This window comes from Chlorocebus sabaeus, chromosome 20 (genome assembly GCF_047675955.1).
Source record: "Chlorocebus sabaeus isolate Y175 chromosome 20, mChlSab1.0.hap1, whole genome shotgun sequence".
In the NCBI taxonomy this organism is placed as follows: domain Eukaryota; kingdom Metazoa; phylum Chordata; class Mammalia; order Primates; family Cercopithecidae; genus Chlorocebus; species Chlorocebus sabaeus.
The window spans coordinates 19,165,132-19,191,749 of NC_132923.1; the positions used below are offsets into that span (position 1 = coordinate 19,165,132).

The 26,618-nt window shown below is 34.9% G+C and overlaps 1 protein-coding gene across 1 annotated transcript in view; it reads right to left on the minus strand.

Moving 5' to 3' along the window:
- Positions 1-26,618, minus strand: part of MAN1A2 (mannosidase alpha class 1A member 2) — a 168,659-nt gene that overhangs the window by 75,003 nt on the left and 67,038 nt on the right. The window contains exons 6-7 of the mRNA XM_007977411.3: positions 20,267-20,361; positions 2,117-2,240 (exon numbers count right to left, since the gene is read on the minus strand). Coding sequence (XP_007975602.1) covers positions 2,117-2,240; positions 20,267-20,361 — 219 coding nt within the window. The remainder of the gene's footprint in view (positions 1-2,116; positions 2,241-20,266; positions 20,362-26,618) is intronic.

The following is a 26,618-nucleotide window of genomic DNA, read 5'->3' on the forward strand; positions in this document are numbered from 1 at the left end:
ACATACTACCAGCTCCAAAAATTACGTTTTCTACAAGCTCAGCTGCTATAACCCTAACATTATAGTTTTACCTACTGCTGTCACCAATCAGGGCCAGACAGCTTCTAGAAGCTTTACTTGTGTCAACACACTTCCTTTCAAAACAATACATAACATTTCTCCTCTAATAAAACTTCCAACCTTCTCTTTGTTTTCTGGACGGATTGAAGACCAACCACCCTATTCTGTGTGTATGCCCTGAATTGGAATTCTGTGCTTCCAAATAAAACATTTAATTCAGAGATTCATCTCTGCATGTTATTTTTACTTCAACAATTTATCAAAACTATTTTGAATCCCTAAGCAATATACTGTTCAGCTTTGTTTTGAACTTTACAAAAATTGTATCGTATTCTTTTAACTAATGGATACAAACATAATTCATATTTTCATTGCTGTTTTGTATTTTATTATATAAACTGCCAATACAAACAATGCTTCTATGTATATAATGTAAATGTACATACCAAATAATGGAATTGCTGGGTTATAGGGTATTTTTACTAGGTAATATTTTTTGTTTCCCATTGTAGAAATCCTTTTTACCCCAAGGGCATATATTTTTTATTCTCAAAATGTCAGTGTTTTATTTTTTAAAGTTAAGCCTTTAATGTTCCTGGAATTAACTATTACAATCCACAGTGCAACACTTGTTATAACAAGTTTCTACATATATGTAGGTCTGTTTAAAGGCTATCTATTCTGTTCGTCAGTTTGTCCCTATTAACAAATACTACACTGTCAATGTTGATAATTGAGCAATGTAAATCCAGCCAGGGTGTTTTTCCTCACAAGTGTCTAGAATGTTTCTTTACTGTATAAATTCTAGAAGTGTCTTTTCAAGCTCCACTGGGAGGAAAACAGCCATTAGAGATTTCACTGGCACTGAATTTAGCTACAAATTTGGGGATGACTGAAATTTTTATGATATTGTTTACCTATACATAAATATGATATCCCTCCATTTATTTATATCCTCTTCAATGTCATTTAATAAAGTTTTGTATTTTTAAATTTTAATTTTTAATTTTTATGGGTATGAAAGAGTTGTACATATTTTGATACTAGCATATAATGTGTAATGATAAAATCTGAGTAACTGAAATGCCCATTACTTCAAACATTTATCATTTCTTCTGTTGGAAACATTCTACATCTTCTCTTCTAGCTATTCTGAAATATACAACAAATCATTGTTAGAGTCACTCTATTGTGCTATCAAACATTAGATCTTATTCATTCTGTGTAACTGCACTTTTGTACCCACTAAAAATCCCCTTTTTATCCTTCTCTCCTCACTACCCTTCCAAGCCTCTGATAACCATCATTCTATTTTCTACCTCCATGACATCAATTTCTTTTAGCTCCCACATATGAATGAAACATACAATATGTGTCTTTCTGTGCTTGGCTTATTTCACTTAACATAACGTCCCCCAGCAGTTCCATCCATATTCCTGCAAAGGAAAGGATTTCATTCTTTTTCATGGCTGAGTAAAAATTTGAACTTTATCTTTTGTTAGATTTATTTGTAGGAAACATATATACTCTTGCTCTATTACATAAGGTATCTTTTTGCAAAATGACATTTTCTTGCCTTTTGTGGCTGGTGTAGAGAAATACTACTGATTTTTAACATCCATATTGATCATCTATTTAAAAAACATATTAAACTTTTATTTCTAGTAATAGGTCAATAATCACGTAATCTGTGAATAACTACTATTTTCTTTCTTCCTTTTCAGTTCTTAAACATCTGGACAAAGACAGAACATATTTTGTCTTTCTTGTCTTACCAGGCTGGCTAGGTACTGCAGCACAATGCTGCATAAAAATAGCAATGAAATTTTTAAAAAATGTAATAGTAGTTATAACTTCTCAAATAACAATAAATATTTTAAATATGTCCTAAATAGAAAGGACATTTCTTTGAGTAACTTCAAAAGAGAAAATAAAGGCTAAAGCCCTAATAAACATATATCTAGAAAGGCAAACATTTTAAGCATTAATCCAATCTTTGGGCCAATTTTGAAGGACTCTTTATAACAAACAAAGAAAAGAAGGCAAGAAAACAAACCTTTTTGTAGTAAATCAGGTCCCCTGTCAAGTAGCTGAGGTGGATGAACTCCATATGTAGTGTACCAAATTCAGCCAGAATGCTGCTACCTGCAGATGCCCAGCCCCAGTTTCGCCCTACTCCACTGAATGAAAAGGAAAAGTAAAAGGAGACAGGATTGGGAAAAGACCAAAACATTTGTTTAATGAATATGTAAATTTTAAATAGATCTCTTAGAAATTATTATATCTGACACAATAGCTTATTTATATCTAAAATTGCATTAAAATTTAAATAAGTAATAAATCCATGCTCTAAAAATTAAAACAGTATTCTTAAAATCCAGTAAATATATTTCACCCATTCTCATCTCCATTCACCTCACCAGGCCCCAAAGAAAATCACTTTCATTCCTTTCTTACGTATGACTACAGAATGTTTTATGCAAATGTAGGCAATCCAAATATATATTCTCACTGTCCTCCTTTCTTAAACAAAACATAGCAAGTTGGTGGTCTTTCCGTATCAGTTCACAAACAGTTTTCTGGTTTTTGTTTTTTTTTTACAGTTGTACAGAATTCCATAATATTAATGATTCTCAAGTGGAATGCCCCACCCTAGAGGCACATGAAAATGTGTGGCAGCATTTTGAGTTGTCTCAAAACTTGAATGTGCAACCTCCACTTATTGTGCCAGGTCCAAAGTTACAAACTGCCCTGTAGCAAATGATTGGGACAGTATCATACAATAAAGAACTGGTTTGCACCAAATGATGATAGTGCCTGTGTGAAAATTAATATATTATATAAACATACACAATTTGTCTAATAAATTCCATAATGATGGTCCCTTGGGCTATTTCCAATATTTTGTTATCATGAACATTTTTCAGTGAATAATCTCATAAACATTTCATTTGTGCAGATATAATCTCTAGAATATGCTCTTGCATTTTCTTTTTTTAACCTGTTCAGTAATTTTTTATTTGAAGCCAGACTACATAAATGAAAAATTGTAGAGGCTTTGAATTACATTATCTTCAAAAAAAGGTTAAATTTCTTCTAAACACAGACTGAGTAAACGCAGACTATATTGTGTTTTAGGCTTTGTTAAAGACAGTCCATTTCCGTTTTTACCCCAACTTCCAGAAATGGACCTGGGAATTTCAGTTGGAAGCCAGGGGTATTTACCAAGGGCACCTAAGCAGCCTAACCTGTTTCCCCACTATCATGTGGCTGTTAAATTTTCTCCTTAGCCCTTTAATTTCCTTCTGCTATTTTCTGCTGGGTTTCCTTGAGTCTTGTTTGCCCTATATATGTGGTTATAGAATCACCAACAATTTGAGGGAAATTTGTCCATAAATTTTGGGCTTTTCCTCTGCAATTTTTTTCCATATGAGATTTTGTCCCTATGTTTCAGTCATTTTAGCAGCTCCAGGGCCTGACCATTGTCTCCTCTGCCCGAAATGACTGCCACTTTAGATATGGCCTCTATTGCTCTGAACATGATTTAGAACATATCCTCAGGGAAAAATCCAATGTTTACATGGCGATGACCTTAGGATCATAGCCCCTCAAGTTCTACCTGAGTTAACTGCATTTCAGTGTCTTCAAACCATTTGGTTTTACATATTTTGTCTAGCTTTCATGACTGCTTTTGGTAGGAGGGTAGTCTGATAAAAGGTACTTCATGGTTGGAACTGGAAGTCTAGATTGTTCAAGCAGCAGAGTTCCTAGATTATTCCTACAAGAACTCCAGACCATTCTCTAGGATCTAAAGGGAGAAGTATAAATATAAATACTTTTGCCAGGTGGGGTGGCTCATGCCAGTAATCCCAGCACTTTGGGAGACCGAGGCAGGCAGATTACCTGATTTCAAGACCAGCCTGAATAACAGGGTGAAACCCCATTTCTACTAAAAATACAAAAAAATTAGCTGGGCATGGTGGCAGGCGCCTATAATCCCAGCTACTCGGGAGGCTGAAGCAGGAGAATCGTTTGAACCCGGAAGGCAGAGGTTGCCATGAGCTGAGATTGCGCCATTGCACTCTAGCTTGGGCAAGAAGAGCGAAACTCCGTCTCAAAAAACATATGTATTTATACATATTTTTTCTCATCTTATCTTCACTTGTATTCTGTCAATTCCACATCTTATATTTGTGTTTAGAAAACATTAAAATAAATGTAAGAACATATCACAACCTTGCTTAAAGTTCCTTGTTTGGTGCTATTTTTAAATTGTCTGAAAATATGGAAGGCAAATACCACTAAGATATTTTATAGCTAGAAGTGAGAATCAGAGAATAAATATGGATATAGTAACTACATAAGACAGTCATTCATTTCACAAATGTAAGTGTTTACTATGCTGTGAGAGAGTGGTGAACCTGACATATACTATTCCTGCTCCTACAATAAATAAGATCATTTTAAATAGCGATAGTTGCTATGAAGAAAATTAAAAAGGAAAAATAGAATGTTGAGTACTAGGGATAGAGAGTGAGTTAGAAAAAAGGCTCTTTATATATTATGTTCAGAGAAAATGTTTCTAAAATGATGTGATTTGAACTGAGACCTGAATGATGAGGAGCCAGTAATGAAAAGATCTGGAAAAACAGAATTCCCAGTAAGGGAAACAGCAAATGTAATGGCCTTGAGGGAAAGGAAGGAGGCTAGTTTGGCTAGAGTTCAGAAAGTAAGGGGAAGTGAATGACACAGGATGAGGTTAAAAAGCAAGGTATAATCTGGACTATGTAATAATTTTGTAGGCCATGGTAAAATTTTAGTCGTTAAGTGTGATGGAAAGTCACGAATAACTTTAAGGATTATAACATACTTAAGGAATAAAGCATACCATTTAGAAAGATTAACTAGGTTTCAGCATAGTGGATGAATTACAGTGTGGTCAACTATAAAAACAAAACTTAGGAAGTCCAACAGTTTGCCATTCTCTATAAAAAGAACTTCTAGCCAAAAGTCAAAAAGGAACACTTTTCAAAATACTAAATTCTAAACAACGTTTTTACATTTTTTACATCATGTCACAGGAAGAATCTAAAATATTAAATTTGATACTTACATATATCCTAGCAACTCAGAAAAATAAGAAAATTCCTAAGAACAAGATATAATGCTGCTGAGGACAAAAATCTTCCAACTTAAAATGATGATGAGCTGCCAAAAAATAACCGGATCATAATTTCATGCAAATTCATGTTTTGTTTTTTTCAACTGATCAAAGTAAAAGGTCTGGATACTGAAATTTACATATATACTCAGAGAACCTGAGTAACAAAAAATTTGCAAGGAATACCAAAAAACAAAAACAAGCAAGCAAAACATATGATGTTTCTCTTACCTGACCACCAGCAAAAGGAAAGACTCTAAAAATGTTTGGTAAACTCTTGACAGTAAATCAACCTAAGCATTCTACAATCGTATCAGATTGTTTTGATAATGAGTCTTCTATATTTTGATTTGCATTTTGTTGAAAGTCAGTTGAATATATTTAATCAATGTATTGAAAGAATGGAGTAAAGCTTTCAGGAAACTGCAATTATTGGAAACAAAGCTTGCAAACAGGCTGATACTGAAATGCATTCCAACGAAAGCAAGGAATGAACTAAAGAAATTAAAGCATTCAATGTGTAAGCTTAAGTTGAAGTATCTTCATTTGTAGGAATAATGGTTTGATGGAGCTCCTATTTTCAATTAGGTTTATTTACATTGTATACTTCAATGGAATGAAATTGAGAAGCTATATGATTCTGTGTCATCTAAACTCGAAGATTACTTAAAATAATTACAAATAAAAGTCAATGTAAAAATATCTCAGATTTGTAGAAGGTATTCTGAATGAAAGCAAAAGAATGGCATTTGTAACAATATCTGGTCTGAAATATTTAAACGTTTTAATATGCAGAAATTTAGAATTCAGAATATCCTGCAATTAAGCAGAATTTGCTCTGAGTAACTATAGGGAGAATACCTTCTCTAATAAAAGCATGCAAGAGTCAATTGAAAGTGCCAATAATTTCAAATTTAGATAAATACACAAGAATATATGTTTTTAATAATTTCATTTTAGAATATAGGTTTACAGCAGAATTACTTTACGGGATACCCAATAAAATAAAACCAATTTGTCGGTGATTAAATGCTCTGAAAATTAAATAGTTTTAATTATTTCAGCTCCCCCATTCATTCTGAAATTGTACTCTTATGAATAACACACTATATGGTCATTCTCATTATATGATGCCATAATCTGGCTTATAAAATATTTTTAATATAATGTAAATATTTTATGTATGATATCATTTATGTGGCAACATATTATTTTACCTTGTGGACTACCAAATTTGCTTAACAAATGACCTTACTCTTGAACGTTCGACCTGTACTTATGATTTTGTGAAATACGCTGTGATAAACATTTTATAGATGTCTTCCTTAGTCCATACATCCAATTTCTTCGGGTATATTAACAAAGGTTGAATTGCTTTAAGGGCTTTTGACAGATAATACACTAGTCTACAAGTAAAGCTGAAATGTAAGAATGGCTTTCTTCTCACCTTTTTATTATAGCAGATGCTTTAAAAATTTTTTAAGTAAAAAACTTCCTTGACAGCAGATGAATATAACAACTTTAATTTTTATTTTTAAATGAAGTCTGATTCTTGTTACATTTTCATTTAATTTGAGGGAATATGTAATATACTCATAATTTAAAATGTTAAATGGCACTGAAAAAGCATAAAGTAAAAAAAAAAAAAGTCTCTCTCTAAGACCTCTACCTCTTCCAATCACTCTCAGTCCCAAAGCAATCTGTTAACACATTCTATTCTACCCTTTTGGAAAACTGTATGCCTACATAAGCATAATTTGAGTTGTCTATTACATTTTAAATACTCATTGGTCTCTTCTAATTTTAATTCTGTATTTTTACAAACTTTTTTTTAAATATGTTTTCAAAGTTAAGATTGTCCTTCAATTATAAAGTAATGTTATTTTTTGTTACTACACAGCCCCTCAGCCAAGCATAGGATCTGGTTTATTTTTCCTTTTAACTATATATTGACATATAATTTACATACAAAAATGTATCCTTTCAGGTGCACCATTCAATGGGGTTACGACAAATGAAAACAAAGATTGGTATACAAACCAAGTCGATCCTTCCAAAACATGTCCTTATCCCTTTTGCAATCAACGCACACACTTCCCTACCAAGTCTCAAACAACTCTCAATCTGCTTCCTCTCACTACTAATTAGTCTTGCATGTTCTAAAATTTCATGTAAACATGATACAGTATATGCTCCTGTGTTTGGCTCTTTCACTCAACATGTCTTTGAGATTCACCCATATTGCTATGTGTCTCAGCAGTTAAGGTTCTTTTTATGGCTAAGTGGTATTCCATTGCATGAATATGATAACTATTTATCTATATACCTGTTGATATGATAAACATTTGAAAAACAGTCAAACTGTTTTCCAAAGTGTCTCTACCATTTTACATCCTACCAACCTAAGTTTACTATCTTGCCTTTTCATTGTCTATTTTTCCCATTAGTTGTTTCGTTCTCCATTCCTGCCTTCATCTGGATTGAGTAGTTTTTAGTATTTCACTTTCTTTACTGGCTTATTTTTTTACGACTGCTCTAGGCATTACAACATAAACCATTAACCTTCCCACAGTAGACCTTTATGTATTATATCACCTCACATATAATATAAGGGCTTCACATTTCTATACTAACCTCTGTGTAACTGTGGTAACAAATTTTTCTTCTATGTATATTATAGGCTCCACTATGCAAGTTATTATTTTTGCTTTAAACAAAGACCAAAACAGAAAAAAATAAGCATTTTACATTTACTCAAATATTTACTGTTTCCAGTGCCCTTCCCTTCTTTGTGTAAATCTGCTTTTCCATCTGGTATCATTAGAAAATTCCTTAAAATTTCTAGCAATACAGGTCTGTTGGCAATAAATTCTCTAAGCTTTTATTTGCCTGAAAATGTCTTAATTTCACCTTTGTTTTTAAAGAATATTTTCAGTGGCTATAGAATTTGAGATCGACTTTTTTCTTTCAACAGTTTCAAGATGATTCAATTGTTTTCTGGATTGTATTGCTTATGATAAGAAGGAAGTATTTCTATTTTGGTTCCCCAATGTAAATGTCTTTCTTCTCTGGCTGTTTAAAACTTTTCTTTTTCTAGTCACAGATTTTCAGGCATCATGTTTCTTTATATTTATCCTGCTGGGTTCCAGCAAATGTTGAAATCTGTGAATTTACAGCTGTTTAACAAATCTGATAAATTTCTAGACATTACTTCTTTAAAAACAGGCATATCTCAGAGATATTATGGGCCTGGTTACAGACTACTTCCATAAAGCAAATACTGCAACAAAATGAGTCACACAAACTTTTTCATATCCCAGTATATATACAAGTTATATTTACATTACACTGTAGCCTTTTAAGTGTGCAACAGCATTATGTTGAAATAATGTTCATATCTTAATTTGAAAAATGCTTTATTGCTAAAAATGCAAATGATCATCTGAGGCTTTCAGCAAGTCATACTCTTTTTTGCTGGTGGAGGGTCTTGCCTTGATAATGATGGTTGCTGACTCATCAGGGTGGTGGCTGCTGAAGGCTGGGGTGGCTGGGTCAATTTCTTAAAATGAAGACAACAATAAAGTCTGCTGTATTGATTTGATTCTTCCTGTTTCAGTTCTGTGTAAGACGAAAGATCTCTCTGTAGCATGTGATGCTGTTTGACAGCATTTTGTCCACAGCAAAAATTCTTTCAAACTTGGAGTCCACTCTCATATCCTGACACTGCTTTATCAACTAAGTTTACATAGTATTCTAAATCTTTATTGTCATTTTGACAATGTTCATAGCTTCTTCCCAAGAGTAGATTCCATCTCAAGACCACTTTCTTTGCTCATCTGTAAGAAGCAACTCCTCATCCGTTCAAGTCTTATAAGACTGCAGTAATTCGGTCCCATCTCCAGGCTCCACTTCTAATTCTAGTTCTCTTGCTATTTCCACCACATCTACAGTTACTTCCCCCACTTCAGTTTGAACCCCTCAAAATCACCCATGAGGACTGGAATCAAATTCTTCCAAACTCCTGTTTGATACTTTGACCTCCTCTCATGAATCACGAATGTTCTTAATGGCATGTAGAATAGTGACTCCTTTCCAGAAGGTTTTCCATTTCCTTTGATGAGATCTCTCACAGGAATCACTATCTATGGCAGCTATAGCCTTACAAAATGCAATCCTTAAATAATAAGACTTGAGAGTCTTAATCACTCCTTGACCCATCAGCTGCAGAATGGATGTTGGAAAGCATGAAAACAACATTAATCTTGGGCATCTTCACTGCAGAAAATGGGTGACCAGGTACACTGTCAATGAGCAGTAATATTTTGAAAGAGATCTTTTTTGCTTAGCAGTAGGTCTCAAGAGTGGGCTTAAACTCTGCCATCAACAGATGTGCTCTCATCCGAACTTTGTTGTTCTACTTACAGATCCCACAGGGAGTAGATGTAGCAAAATTCTTAAAGGCCCTAGGATTTTCAGAATGGTAAACAAGAACTAGCTTCAACTTAAAATCATCAGTTGTATTAGCCCCCAACAAGAGTCAGCCTGTCCTTGAAAGCCAAGCATTGACTTATGAGATGACATCTTCTTCCAGTAGAAACTTGTTTCATCTACATTGAAAATTTGTTGTTTAGTGTAGTCACCTTCATCAATTACCTTAGCTAGATCCTCTGGATCACCTGCTGCAATTTCTACATCAGCACTTACTGCTTCACGTGTCACATTTATGGTATGGATACGGCTTCCTTCATTAAACCTTATGAATTATCCTCTGTAAGCCTCAAACTCTTCTGCAGCTTCCTCACCTCTCAGCATTCAGAGAAGTGAAGAGAGTCAGGGCCTTGCTCTGCGTTAGACTTTGGCTTAAGAGAATGTTGTAGCTGGTTTCATCTTCTATGCAGACCACTCAAACTTTCTCCATGTCAGCAATATAGCTATTTCACTTTCTCATTCATGTGTTCAGTGGCACAGCACTGTTAATTTCCTTCAAGAACTCTACCTTTGCATTCACAACTTGGCTGACTGTTTGGCATGACAGGCCTAGTTTTTGGCATGTCTTCCTCACTAAGCTTAAATTTCACGTGCCTTCCTCACTAAGCTTAATTATTTCCAACTTTTTTTTTTTTGAGACGGAGTCTTGCTCTTGTCGCCCAGGCTGGAGAGCAGTGGCACAATCTTGGCTCACTGCAACCTCCATCTCCCAGGTTCAAGAGATTCTCCTGCCTCAGCCTCCCAAGTAGCTGGGATTACAGGCATGCAGCGCCACGCCCAGCTAATTTCTGTATTTTCAGTAGAGATGGGGTTTCACCACATTGGCCAGACTGGTCTCAAACTCCTGACCTCAGGTGATCTGCCTTCCTCAGCCTCCCAAACTGCTGGGATTACAGGTGTGAGTCACTGCGCCTGGCTAGGTTTTGTTTTCTGTTTTGTTTTGTTTTTTGAAACAGGATCTGGCTCTGTCCCCCAGGCTGGAGTGCAGTGCCACGATTTCAGCTTACTGCAAGCTCTGCCTCCTGAACTCACGCAGTCCTCCTACCTTAGCTTCACAAGTAGCTAGGGCTACAGGTGTGCGCCATCACGCTACATTAGTCCATTTTCACACTACCGATAAAGACATACTTAAGACTGGGCAATTTACAAAAGAAAGAGGTTTAATGGCCTTACAGTTCCACGTGGCAGGGGAGGCCTCACAATCATGGTGGAATGTGAAAGACACACCTCACATGGTGGCAGACAAGAGAAGAGAGCTTGTGCAATGAAACTCCCCTTTTTAAAACCATCAGATCTCGTGAGACTTATTCACTATCACAATAACAGCATGATTCAATTACCTCCTGCTGAGTCCCTCCCACAACACATGGGAATTCAAGATGAGATTTGGGTGGGGACACAGCCAAACCGTATCATCCGGCCCCTGGTCCCTCCCAAATCTCATGTCCTCACATTTCAAAACCAATCATGCCTTCCCAACAGTCCCCCAAAGTCTTATTTCAGCATTAACTCAAAAGTCCACCATCCAAAGTCTCATCTGAGACAAGCCAAGTCCCCTCCACCTACATGCCTGTAAAGTCAAAATCAAGTTAGTTACTTTATAGATACAATGAGTGTGCAGGTATTAGGTAAATACAGCCATTCCAAATGGGGGAAACTGCCAAAATAAAGGGCTACAGGCCCCATGCAAGTCTGAAATCCAGTAGGTCAGTCAAGTCTTAAACTTCCAAAATGATCTCCTTTGACTCTATGTCTCACATTCAGGTCACACTGATGCAAGACGAGGACTCACACAGCCTTGGGCAGCTCCGCCCCTATGGCTCTGCAGGGTATAGCCCAACCTCCTGGGTGCTTGAACCAGCTGGCATTGAGTACAGCTTTTCCAGGTGCATGGTGCAAGCTGCTGGTGGATCCACCATTTTGGGGTCTGGAGGACAGTTGCCCTCTTCTCACAGCTCCACTAGGTGGTGCCCCAGCAGGTACTCTGTGTTGGGGCTCCAATCCCACATTTCCCTTCAATACTGCCCTAGCAGAGGTTCTCCGAGAGAGAGCCCTGTCCCTGCAGCAAACTTCTACCTGGACATCCAGGCATTTCCATATATCCTCTGAAATCTAGGTGGACGTTCCCAAACCCCAATTCTCGACTTCTGTGCATTGGCAGGCTCAATACCACATGGAAGCTGCCAAAGCTTGAGGTTTGCACCCTCTGAAGCCATAGGCCGAGCTTTAGGTTGGCCCCTTTCAGCCACAGCTAGAGAGGCTGGGATGCAGGGCACCAAGTCCCTAGGCTGCACACAAGGGGACCCTGGGACCAGCCCATAAAACCATTTTTTCCTTCTAGGCCCTGGGCCTGTGATGGGTGGGGCTACCATGAAGACCTCTGACATGCCCTGGAGACATTTTCCCCATTGTCTTGGGGATTAACATTCAGCTCCCTGTTACTTATGCAAATTTCTGCAGCAGGCTTGAATTTCTCCTCAGAAAATGAGCTTAGCTTTTCTATCACATTGTCAGGCTGCAAATTTTCTGAACTTCTATGCTCTGCTTCCCTTATAAAACTGAATGCCTTTAACAGCACCCAAGTCACCTCTTGAATACTTTGCTTTTTAGAAATTTCTTCGGCCAGATACCCTAGATCATCTCTCTCAAGTTCAAAGCTCCACACATCCCTAGGGCAGGAGCAAAATGCCACCAGTCTCTTTGCTAAAACATAACGAGAGTCACCTTTGCTCCATTTCCCAAGAAGTTCCTCATTTCCATCTGAGACCACCTCAGCCTGGACTTTATTGTCTATATCGCTATCAGCATTTTAAGTAAAGCCATTCAACAGGTCTCAAGGAATTTCCAAACTTTCTCACATTTTCCGGTCTTCTTCTTCTCCAACCTCTGCCTGTTACCCAGTTCCAAAGTTGTTCCACATTTTTAGGCATCTTTTCAGCAATGTCCCACTCTACTGGTACTGTTGCTTCACCTGTCACCTTTATGTTTCGGAGGCAGATTCCTTCCTTAAACCTCGTGAATCAACCTCTGTAAGCCTCAAACTTTTCTCCTGCAGTTTCCTCACCTCTCTTAGCATTCACAGAAGTGAAGAGACTTGGGGCCTTGCTCTGCATTAGGCTTTGGCTTAAAAGAATGTTGTAGCTGGGTTCATCTTCTACACAGACCACTCAAACTTCCTCCATGTCAGCAATATGGCTATTTCACATTCTCATCATTTATGTGTTTCACTGGCATAGCATTGTTAATTTCCTTCAAGAACTCTTCCTTTGCATTCACACCTTGGCTGACTGGCACCAGAGGCCTAGCTTTTGACATGACTTTCTCACTAAGCTTAATTATTTCTAGCTTTTTTTTTCTTTTGAGACGGGGCTGGCTCTGTTACCCAGGCTGGAGTGCAGTGGCAGGATCTCAGCTCACTGCAAGCTCTGCCTCCTGGGCTTAAGCAATCCTCCCACCTTGGCTTCTCAAGTAACTGGGATTACAGGCACACACCACCATGCCCAGCTAATTTTTGTATTTTTTGTAGAGGCAGGGTCTCATTATGTTGCTCAGGCTCGTCTCGAACTCCTAGGCTCAAGCAATCTGCATGCCTCAGCCTCCCAAAGTGCTGGGATTACAGTGTGAGCCACTGCACCCAGACTATTTCTAACTTTTAATTTAAAGTGAGAGACATGCTATTCTTCTTGTCTCTTGAATACATCAAGGCCATTGAAAGGTTATTTATTGGCATTGTTCTGTCTCAGGGAGTAGGCAAGCCCAAGGAGAAGGAGAGAGAAGGAAGAATGCAATCTGTGGAGCAGTCAGAGCAGAGACAACATTTAGTGATTAAGTTTGCCATCATCTATGACTGCTTGTTCATGGTGCCCTATATAATTACTAGAGTAACAAGAAAGATCACTGATCACAGATAACTATAACAGATGTAATAATGAAAAGCTTAAAACTATTGTGACAATTATCAAAATGTGATACATGGAAAAATGGCACTGATAGACTTGCTCAACACACAGTTGACACAAATCATCAATTTGTTAAAAAATAAAAATAAAAAGGAAAAAAGCAATATCTGCAGAGAACAATTAAGTGAAGCACAATAGAACAATTCATGCCTGTAGTTTTTCAGCCACTCCTCCCACTCCCAAATTCACCACTCCCATCACTCACAGGTATGTTAAACCATCTGACACTGCCCCATAGGTAACTGGATATGCTTCTCTCCATACTCCAGCTTTTTATTTCTCTTTCTGTGCTTCAGTTTAGGTGGTTTCTATTGTTTTGTCTTCAAGCTTACTGATCTTTTCTGATGCAGTGTCAAATCTGCCTTTAAGCTTGTCAAGTAAAATTTTTATTTCATATATTTCTCACCTTTAGAAGTTCCACTTTGGTCCTTTTTAAAATCTCTTTTCTCATTCTTCACATTTGCCTTTAAATCCTCAAGCACACTTACAATAGCTATTTAAAGTCCTTTACTGCTATCTTCATCACCTCTGTTATTTCAATGTCTGTTTCTATGAACAGATTTTTCTCTGGGCTACAGAATAATTGGCTACATTTTTCAGCTGCTTCTTTGCATACCATAAAGTAAAGTAATTTTGGATTGGATTACGGATATTACAAAAGTTTATTGTTGGATATCTGAATTTTCTTTCTTTAAAACATGCTCAGTTTTCTTTTAAACATATCAGACAAGCAGAGAGCCAAATCATGAATGAGCTCCCATTCAGAACTGCCACAAAAAATATCCAGGAATACAGCTAACAAGGGAAGTGAAGGGCCTCTTCAAGGAGAACTACAAGCTACTGCTCCAGGAACTCAGAGAGGTCACAAGCAGATGGGAAAACATTCCATGCTCATGGATAGAAAGAATTAATATCGTGAAAATGACCATACTGTCCAAAACAATTTATAGATTCAATGCTTTTCCCATTAAACCACTCACATTCTTCACTGAATTAGAAAAAACTATTTTAAAATTCATATGGAACCAAAAAAGAGCTCAGATAGCCAGGACATTCCTAGGCAAAAAGAACAAAGCTGGAGGCATCACATTACTCCACTTCACACTATGCTATTAATAGCAAAAAAAAAAATTGCAATTTACATGACAAAGTACTAATCTAGCTAATATACAAAAATATCTTAAGGACTGATTTTTTTAAAAATAGCCAATAAAAAACAAACAAAGGACATAAAAAGGCTATCCACTGAATAAAATAAACTCAATCTCACTCAAAAATTAATAAAACATTGAAACAAGATTTTATATTTACCTATCTGATAAGTAAAAGTAAACCATATTTTCAAAAGGTTAGATAAGAGTCATTCTCACACACTTATTAAGCAAATGTCAACTGGCATGTCCTCTCTAGAACACAGTACGTATCAACAGAAAAAAAAAAGTATGTAATTCTTTGATCCACTTTTTCTGCCAAAGTCATACCAACACAGGTATATGTACACACACACACACACACAAACACACACACACACACACCATTTCCAACATATGCAGGATACTTCATCCAATATTTTTTGATAGTATTAAAATTTAGAAATAATCTACTAGTTCACTAATATAGAATTAATTTTAAGTCAATATTTTCCTAAGCATTATATTATGAAGCTCTTAAAAACTATGAGATAAATATAATAAAGTGTTGATACAAAATATTTTTCTAGACCTATTGCTAAATGATGTAAAATGTCAATATTGTCAGACTGAATAACAAAATTTAGATTATGATCCAAACTATATGCTGTCTCCAAAAGCAGCACTATAGTTAAAACAATACAGTGAAGCTGAAAATAAACGGAAAAAAGATAAACCATGAAAACAGTAAGCATAAGGTAGAGCAGCTACATTCATATCTGATAAACTTTAAGACAAAAGCATTACCAGAGATGAAGACACACTGGAATAACAAAAGGCTCAAGTCATCGGAAAACATAATAAAAGACAAGTACTTGAGAGTAAAGCTTCATCAAAATGCATAAGCAAAAAATTGACAGAAATAGAGAAGAGACAATTCCACAGTCATACTTGGGATATTTTAACATTTCATTGCAGGAATGCATAAAACAATTATACCAAAAAATCAGGAAAGATATACATGATCTAAACACCACTAACCACCTTAACCTAACTGATATATACAGAATGTTACACCCAACAACTGCAGAATACACATTCTTATCAAGAGTATTTACCAAGAAAGACTACATGCTGAGCTATAAACAAGTTGTAATAAATTTGAAAGGATTCAAATTGTAGAGTAATTTTTATGACCACAATGAAATTAAATTAGAAATGAAAACAATAAGATATCTAAGAAACCACGTAAAATTTGGCAATTGAACCACACAATTACAAAAAAAACTAATGCATCAAAGAAAAAGTTCTACAGGAAATGAGAAACTATTTTGAACTGAATAACAACAAAAAAAATATCAAAATTTCTGGAATGTAGCTAAAGCAGTCCTTGGAGGGAAATTTATAGCTCTATAGAAAAACAGTAGTTTATGGCAGGAAAAGAGAGAAAGGAATAAGATCGGTGTAGAAAGATACAACCTACAGTTCCAATGTAAGAAGCCAGAAAAAGAGCAAAGTAACTCCAATAAGAGAAGAGAAGGAAATAATAAAAATAAACCAGAAATCAATAAAACCAAAAACAAGTAAAAATTAACAAAAACAGAAGTATTTTTTGAAAAGATTAACAAATTTGACAAATGCCTCAGTAAACTAGTAAAGAGAAAAAAAAGAATACAAATTACTAGAATCAGGAGTGAAAGTAGTTGTCGCCACAGAATCTACAAAGATGAAAGGTAAAAGAAAGTAACACAAGAACAACTTTACACCAAATTTTCTAATTTAAGTGAAATAAAGAAATTTCTTTAAAATTAACTAAAACTGACACAAAATAAAACAAAATCTGAATATAAGATATATGTTTATATATACCTTATATATATTATATAAATGTATATATAAATTTTCATATATACGTATACATATAAATTTACACACACACACACACACGAAAATTTGGGCAGGGTGCAGTGGCTCACACCTGTAATCCTAGCACCTTGGGAGGCCAAGGAGGATCACTTGAGCTCAGCAGTTTGGGACCAGACTGAACAAGACGGTGAGACCCCATCTCTACAAAAATAAATAAAACTACCTGAGTGTGGTGGCACACACCTGTAGTCTCAGCTACTAGAGAGGCTGAGATGGGGGGATCACTTAAGCCCAGCAGGTCAAGGTTGCAGTGAGCTGTGATTGTGCCATTGTACTCCAGCCTGTACAAAAGAGCAAGATCTTGTCTCCAAACCAGGCCCCTCCAAACACACACACACACACAAATTTTAATTTGTTATTAAAAACTTTCCAACAAAGAAAATTTCTGGCCCAGGTAGTTGCACTTAGGTCTATCTATCAAACAGTTAAGAAAGAAGTAACTACAGCACTCCACGAATCACTTCTGAAAAAAACGATTTTAATAATTTAATAATGCCTCATTTAAAGAGACTAGGTAACTCACACCAAAATCTGACAAAGGCATTCCAAAAATAAAATTCCTACCAATATCCATCATATAATTTCAAAATGTATTAGGAAATAAAATACAGCAAAATATAAAAAGGATACATTTTGGCCAAGGAATATCTAAGAAATTCAAGGTTGATTTAACATTTGAAAATCTTACACGTAATTTACCATATTAAAAGAATAAAGGTGAAAAACCTTATGATTATCTCCATAGATGGGAAAAAAGTATCTGGCAACATTTAACATCCATTCCTGACAAAACAACAACAATAACATCTCAGTGAAATAGGAATAAAAGGAAATTTCCTCAATCTTATAAAGGAAATTGATGTAACTGACGAAAACACCACAACTAATGCCATACTTCAATTTTTTTAGAAAAGCAATATTTCAAAGCTTTTATGGAAATCTCGAAGAATGTAAAAAATATATAGATGGAGACAATTTTTTTAACCATGACTGTAAACTAAAAGTTATAAAAGATATATTTGAATATATAAAAGTTTAAAACTTATTAATCATAAATTATTATAAAGACAGACTAACAGAAGAGTAGAGAGAAAAGAATTCTATAATCTACAAAACACCTTATAAATTAATTAGAAAAAGACAAAGAACTCAAGCAAGACTCAGGAATAGACAATTCACAAAAAAGCAAATCTACATGTCCAACAGATTTATGAAAAGGATGTTCAAATTCACTAGTCAGAAAATACAAACAATGAATATTTTATAGCAACCACTGTGTCAAAAATTAAAAAGATTTTATACCTGCAGACATTTTTTAAAGACTCCCATATATTGTTGACAGCCTTTCTGGAACACATTTTGGCCATATCTATTAAATTTAAAAATACATATCCCTTTGATCCAGGAATCCTACATCTGGAAAGCTGTCCCACAGATAAAGGAAAAAAAAAAAAAAAAAAAAAAAGCACACGCTCTTTGATATAGCAATCATATTCTTGAGAACCACTATCCAAGAAATAAAATTCCTACTACATAAGGACATGTATAACAAGATGCTATTGTAGCAATGTTTGTGGTAGGAAAATAATGGAAACAAATACCACTGATATGAAAATTAATGAATAAATTATAGTATAACTATCCCATTTCTCACTCGGTATTCATCACAAAGATTTATTTAAATCTTTACTGAGTAACTTGGAATCATGTTTCCATGGAGTATTATTGAGTGAGAAAGATAAGCAGAAAAGCAAGCCATTAAAGTGATAAAACAAATAAAGATTACCAAAAAAGCTCTGCTTTTATTTCTGTCTGCTGTATCATATTGTAGAAGATAAATGCGATAGACTATTAAGATGGGTTGGCTTTCAGTCATCAAGACTGACGGAAGGCCTATGTGTGGGAAATGCGTAGACCCCAGTCAAAAAAAAAAAACAACTTTAAAAAACAGGTAAATAATGCTAGGTGCAGTGGTTCACACCTATAATCACAGCACTTTGGGAGGTAGGAGAATCGCTTGAGCCAGGAATTTGAGATACGCCTAAGCAACAAAATAAGATCCCTTCTCTGCAAAAAATTTATTTAAAAATTTTTAAATAGGTAAATAATTACATTCATGATATAAAAACTCAAGTAAAATTATGTATTTGTTTATATACCAAATGAATTAAATTAAAATTTATCTTATAAAAAGCTCACAACATGGTCCTTGGAAACCTTTTTACTTTAATCTCAATCTTAAATTAGAAGTTCTGCAATTTAATCTTGATTTTCAAGTTCTTTTCCTCTATGTAGACAAACAAAAGAACCTCCAGTCTGTCTTCCTATCGGAATTAAGTTTTAATTATTATCTAAGTAGATAATAATGTCTGATTCTGACAATAATCCTGAAAGAAATATCACAAAATCTTTCACAAAGCTAAGGAAAGAGAACAAGTGTATACACAATATCACTTGGCCATATCCTTCCATGGAGCTTGCTCTGGAACTCCAACCAGCTTTTTCCTCACCAAGGAGGTAATCTGCACTATATATAGTGCATGAAATCAGATATAGTAAAGTTAGATTTAATGTTCAGTATTAAATGCTGCTGACATCTCAATGTAAATCTAAACTCAATAAAGTTCTTCAATTAGAAACATTTTACTAAAGTCGAGTCATTTTTTAAAATAATGTCATAGATTCATATCTCTAGAAAAATAAACGTTCCTAACTTTTATTCTAAAGGGTCTGAAGGCAAGGAGAACAACAATCAAATTTTTAGGTACTTTCCAAATTCCAACATTATGATGAATAAATGTTACTAGGAGAAAAAATGAACAGAACAAATTTCAGTCAGTATAAATTACTTAAACGCAAGTTCAAATATGCTGACATTATTCAAATGTTAATTGTGTATCTTTACATAATTTATAAAGTTGTCCAAAGAAAACATTTCATCTATTTCTATGTAAAAAAAACAATGTTTTCAATTAGAATAAAACAGATTATAAAGAATAATGCTTAAGAGTTCACTTTGAACTTCAATAGCATAGATGCTACAATAAAAGCCCCGCAGTCAACATCATGAATTATGTCTTTATCTTTAATATGACATTCAGCAATAGGAAGCCCTCATTTCTAGGTATATTATTCTCTATTTTCACTTAGAAGATCAGCAGGTGGTATATAAAAAGAAAAACAGGGGGAATGTACTTTGACCCTATCCTAGCACTAAATGAAAACAAATAAGCAAATAAAAGAAACAAATACTGTATACCATACAGGTGAGGAAGAGAAATCTAGACTTAGAGAAACAAGTGGTAAAAACTGCAATGAAGTTAAGACAGTTAACCTGTTTCAAAGTAAAGGACATATTTTAAAAATCAGAAAATGTTTTAAAGAAACACATTTATGCATATACACAGAAGAAAATAAAGATTATATATAGAGAGAAAAACAATATAAGTCTTTAAAAAATGTGGGGGTGACTCATTAGAAATTTCTAAGACTAAAAAGGTCAAAATAATTCTTCCAGAATAAGAATACCCATATAGAGTTACCTTTTCAAATTCACCATTGCCCAAGGAATCCCAGTAGGTGTGTTAAAGGCAGGAAGGAGTTTCTCAGCCAATTGCACTGCTTTAATCTTGAATATCTGAGATTTAAAACATGAATATTCATAAATGATAGCCATTAGGAGGCATTTACTTATTGCGCTCTCTCTCTCTCATAGTATACATAGCACAAGGTACTGGGTACACGGGAGCACAGGGTGGGAAAAAGCATCTCATTGGTACCATGCAGCATCTGGCAATCAGAGAATATGTTTGTAAACTGGATACTAAGGAAAGCTAACCATGCAAAGGCCTGAAACTACAACTAATTGAAAAGGAAGGGCACAGTTTTGGTGTTGATAGTCTATTTTCAGCTGGCAAAAAATTTAAGAAGAAACATTAGGCTATGGATTTTTCATCCAAGGTAAACGGGTTTAGTTCAAAATATAAGCAAAAGAGGTAACTTAATTTGCATAAATGCCCTTAAGTTACTCTGAACATGTTATGTTTCAAAATTTTCCATCAAGGTTTAATCATATTATTTAAAAAAAGGAAAGAAAACATTTAAGTTCACATGCTAAGTTTACTTTGAGAGTTATAAATGCTTCATTTGTCAGTCCCAATTGCTGCTTTTTTGATATCCAAAATTAATTGCCTAAATATCAGTGGTTTCCAATTTATTAGTAAAATTTAGATAGTAAAATTTCTACTATTTTCTTAGCATGTAGTATTATCAAGATGTATATAGTAAAATTTCTACTATTTTCTTGGTATATCCCAACAGATAAGTGTGTGCACTTAATTTTAGAGACCACTCACTTACAGATTCCAAACTGTGACTGGGTCATAATGTTCTGTTAGGAAAAGTAGCATACTCTCCTATATGCGTCAAGTCTATCCCCTCTCAAATGGTCTGCAAATTGATTGGTTACTTAAAATTCCATCTTTTTACTGCAGCCAAATACTTTTGATAAAAGTATTATTAGATTCTACTAATAATATAATAAGTAGTTGAAGATCTGGAATGAATCAAAATTTTGAGTTCAGATTATATTATAATAAAGCATACCAACATTACTGGGGATAGAAAACATTAGAGAGAAATACGTACAAGTAGATAAGGAAATTGTCATAGAGGTAACGTATCCCCATTACTCTCTCCTTCATGCACTCACCTGCATTCACTCTGCCCCTCATTAAGATGTTCCAAAGTTCCCTCAACAAGGCAAAAGTGCCTCAGCAGAACTTTTAATTAGATATACTCACACATCTACAGTTTACCATTTCCTTCAATATCTACTTTAACATCAAAACTCCAAAGAAAAACATTATAATTTAAAGTCAAAGTTGTAATAATGTTCTCATATCCATCTCATTAATTAGGAAAAGCAAATGTAAAACCAGTTCTCTCTTAATTAACATTTACCTGCTAGTAAAGACAAGTTACCTTATATAGCAAACGGTATTGCTTCTGTTTACCATGAAGACAAAGGAATCAACCTTCTTATCTAGGAACTAATATTAATACTACATATTTGTTAATCACACATTTTTGTATCACATCTTTTCTACATATAAAATTACAAGTGATAAAATGTCCTACAAATATAAACTTTTTCTCAATAGAAAGCATGTTCAATTCACTCCCAGAATAAACCAATAATATATTGTCTAATTTTTAGCTAAAAATATTGTGTCATTAATAGCAATTAACATATAAACAGTTATAGTGGACAGGTCTAAAAGAAAACAACACCCTAATGTCATTGAGAAAAAATCCCTTACATAGTATGTAAATCTTAATTTATTCACAAATATATAAACTCTTTAACAATATATTTTAGACTTATCTTCCCTATTTTCAGAAAAATATTTTGGTAGGCAACAGCAAATTAGTTTTCAGTATGCAATGCAGGCAAATAATACAAAATCCAAACAGTATCAAAAGTAAAAAATTAAGTCTCTTTTTCAGTTCTGTCCCTCAGCCACACAATTCCTTTTATAACGCAACCACCTAGTAGCTTCTTTGTATTTTGTGCCAAATCAGTTTCATGGTATACGTGGTTCCTGGTCATGTCAAAGAAAATCCTCATTCCCAAACCCTCACAAAAACAGAAATTCTGTTGCAATTTACACACACTCAGAGTCTCTGTCTCTAACACAGAATATCACACATTCTGAACTTGCTTCTTTAACTTATTGTTTTGTACCTTGGAGAGCTTTCCAAAGCAGCCTACAAATGGCTATCATCTCATTCTCTTTGGTGACTGCAGAATTTCCTCTTTTATGGATATACTGTAATTTATTTACTCAGTCCTCTATTAACGGACATTTGTTTCTACAGTATATGGCTATCTAAGATAAATTCCAGAAGTGAATTTGTTGTCTCAATTAGTATAAGCATTTGAAATTTTGGTAAGTTACTACCAATTTGCCCTCCGTATACGTTTTACTAATTTACATTTCTACCAGCAATTTATGAGTGGCTCTTTCATGATATCTTCGTTAATACAAAAGTTATCAAACTGTTGACTACTACCCATCCGAGTTAATAAAAAGGATATTAACTCTCATTTCTTTTATTATGAATGTAACAGATACTCAAAACCCATTCAAATCCTCTTTCAAGCATACCTTCATGTATTGCAGAGAATGGAAAATTATACATAACATTTGCCAGACTCCACTCCAGCTAAGGGGCTAGAATGACCAAGGCACTGCCAAGTATAAACAAGTATGTGACATCTAAAGGGAACAAGTGAGCACATTTGAAGCAGTGGTCACATGATGGGAGGCTGCTTGTCTTGGAAGCACTGTGGTAGAGGTATTTGATTCTTCTGTGGTGGTTCTAAAAGAAGTTCTAGTGACTGGTCTCTGGCTTCATAGATACCATAGGGGTCATGAAGACAATAAAACTGGTACTCATCAGCTACATCCTACGCTTAAGCATTTCTCCTGGCTGCAGGGATCCAAGTGTGTAACAAAAGTATCTGATTTCCTAACTTTCCCAAAGATTGTCAGCTATCAGTACCCTCAAATAAATCACTAGCTAAAATGGATTCTGGTTCCTGAAACTAGGACTCTTGACTGATAAAATGATGAAAGTAAATAAATTATTCGCAGGTTCAAGAGGCTCAAAAGTACTTAAAAGAAGACTTCTAAACATTTCAGTCATAGAAAAAAAACTTTCATGTATTGATTGTATGTAAAATGCAAAACCTTCCAGTTATTTTTATCAGAATAAATTATAAGTAATGGAACTACACTAAAATCAGTCCTAGGTTTAGAAGAATTAGGATCAGAAGAATTGACCCTAGGTCCAGAAGAACTGGAAGAAATAAAATTTAACAGACACAATGTAGCAAGATTACGAAGAGCTTTAAAGTATAAGTAATGAAAGTCAGGCTGGGAGTGGTGGCTCACCCCTATCATCCCAGCACTTTGGGAGGCAAAGGTGGGTGGAATCACTTGAGGCCTAAGGTTTGAGGCTAGCCTAGCCAATATGGCGAAACCCCATCTCTACTAAAAACACAAAAAATTAGCCAGGTGTGGTGGTGTATGCCTATAGTCCCAGCTACTCAGGAGGCTGAGGCCGGAGAATCACTTGAACCTGGGAGGCGGAGGTTGCAGTGAACCAAGATCACACCACTGCACTCTAGCCTGGGCAACAGAGCGAGACTCTGTCTCCAAAAAAAAAAAAAAGAAAAAGAAAAAAGTTAAGACAACACAATAGGTAACACAGAACCACTGTAGATTCTTGAGGAGGGAAGTGACATTAGGATCTATATATGCTTCTTATGCTTGTTTTATTTATTAGAGTACTTAAGTTACTAAGATAATATTTTTGCAGCCTATTCTCAATCAAGCAGTCAATGTGGAAGTGTTAAATAGAAGTCAACAGTTTAGAATCCTCAAATGGTTCCCTATCTCACTCAGAGCAAAAGCCACAGTCCTTAAAAAGGGTATATACCTATATCAAAGATGTATCCCCATAACCTTCTATGGCTTCACCCCCTCCTTCATGCACTCTCCTTCATTCACTCTGTCCCTCACACACTCTACATCAGCTCCATTCACCTCTTTTGTTGTTCTCTAAGGATGCCAGGTATGTTTTCATTTCACCGTCTTTTCATTTGCTAGGCCTATTAAATGTTCTTACAAAAAATATCCTCACCTGCTAATCTCCTTCAGGTCTTCACACAAATATTACCTTTTTATGGACTCCCTAACCACCCTATTTGAAACGTAAAATCCTTTATGCCCCATCCCGCTTTATTTTTCTCCTTGGGGACTTACTGCTAACAGTGTATGCTCCATCATGTAAAATGACAGAGATATGCACTAAGAAATGCATCATTAGGCAATTTTGTCATTGTGCAAACATCATAGGGTAAACTTACACAAACCTAGATGGTAAGGCCTACCACACACCTAGGTTATATGGTACAGCCTATGACTCCTACACTACAAACCTACATAGCACATTACTTTACCGAATGTTGTAGGTAATTTTAACACAATGGTAAGTATTTGTTTACCTAAACATAGAAAAAGTACAGTAAAAATACAGAAAACAAGATTAAAAATGGTATATCTGTACAGGACACTGACCATGAACGAAACCTGCAGGACTGGAAATTCTCTGGCGAGTCAGAGGATGAGTGGTGAGTGAATGTGAAGACCTAGGACATTATTGAACACTACTGTAGATTTAAACACTGTACACTTAGCCTATACTAATTTTTTTTTTTACAATTATCCTTCAAAATAATAAATTAACTTTGGCTTACTATAACCTTACTATATAAACATTTTGGGTTTCTTTTTTTAACTCTTTGACTCTTTTATAATAATGCTTAGCTTAAAAACACAAATATATTTTACAGCTGTACAAAAATATTTTCTTTCTTTATATCCTGATTCTATAAGCCACTTTCTATTAAAAAATTTTTTTTTTACTTTTTAAACTTTTTTGTTAAAAACTAAGACACAAACACAAACATTAGCCTAGGCCTACACAGGGTCAAGATCATTAAAATGCCCCTAGGAAATAAGAATTTTGCAGTTCCATTATAATTTCATGGAACCACCATCATTTCCATTGTTGATTAAAACACAGTTATGTGGTACATGACTGTATAAGTGTATACACACACACTCTCTCACATATCTATCTTATTTATTCCCCACAGTAAAACATAAGACATAGGGGTACAAGAATTTCTTTGTTTTAAATCTGTTTGTTCTCAATGCTTAAAACAGTGCATATAGCAGATGCTCAACAAGTATTGAATAAATTAAAACAAAAGGCGCAGAGATTTAAAATAAACAAATTATCTCCTCCCATTTCCATACCAACTCTACCCCCCTAATATGCGATATTAACAGGCAAGGGCTTTAAGGACTTTTTAATATGTTCTACAAAAATGTTGGGATAATGATGATGATGATGATGATGATGATGACAAACATATTAACTCATAATCCTCACAACAAGCCAGTGAGACAAGTATTAATTTTGCCCCCATTTCGCAGAGTAGAAAAACTGACATAAAATGAATAAGTAATATATTTCCCAAGGTCAGACAGGTAGTTAAGCAGTTAGTCTGAATTTAAACCCAGGCAGTCCAGCTCTAGAGTCCATGTTCTTGACCACGCACACACACATGCATGTGCACACACTTGCATACACACACCTACACCTTGCATTATCTAATCTTAATTTTTATAGTTAATAAATTCCTCAAAAATATTCTATTAATTGATGTGTATACCTCTTTGTCTTTTATCTTGTATCTTCCCTCTTGAATGACAGTTTGTCTAATATAAAATTCTGGGTTGGTAGCTATTTTATTTCAGCAGTTTAAAGATACTACTCTAAAATCTTCTGACATAAGTTGCTACTGAGAACTCCACTGTCAGTTGTCATTCTTTTTTAAGTAATCAGCCCTTTCTCTTTGGTAGCTTTTAATATTTCTTCTTTGTTCTTGATTATCTTTTGGCATATTATTTGTTCCATTAAACTCATCTGAGACTTCTACCAAATATTCTCTGAAACCTCTCAATGTACTTTCATCTCTCAATTCTTTTGCTTATTTTCCCTCTTTCACTCTCTATACTGCATTCTGGATAAATTTTTCAGTATCACTGTGAGCACGTGTACCCTTAAAGGCTAGATGGCTGTTCCTCAGGACCAAGTGGAGGTCACTGCAAAACTGAGGGTTAACACAAAGAGACAGAAATATATTCACACACACTTCCCTCTTAAAATGAAACTGCAAATAATCATTTTAAAACTCATGATGAAATCTAAGATTTTATTATACTTGCAAGCTAATAAGTCAGCCTGCCACAATTT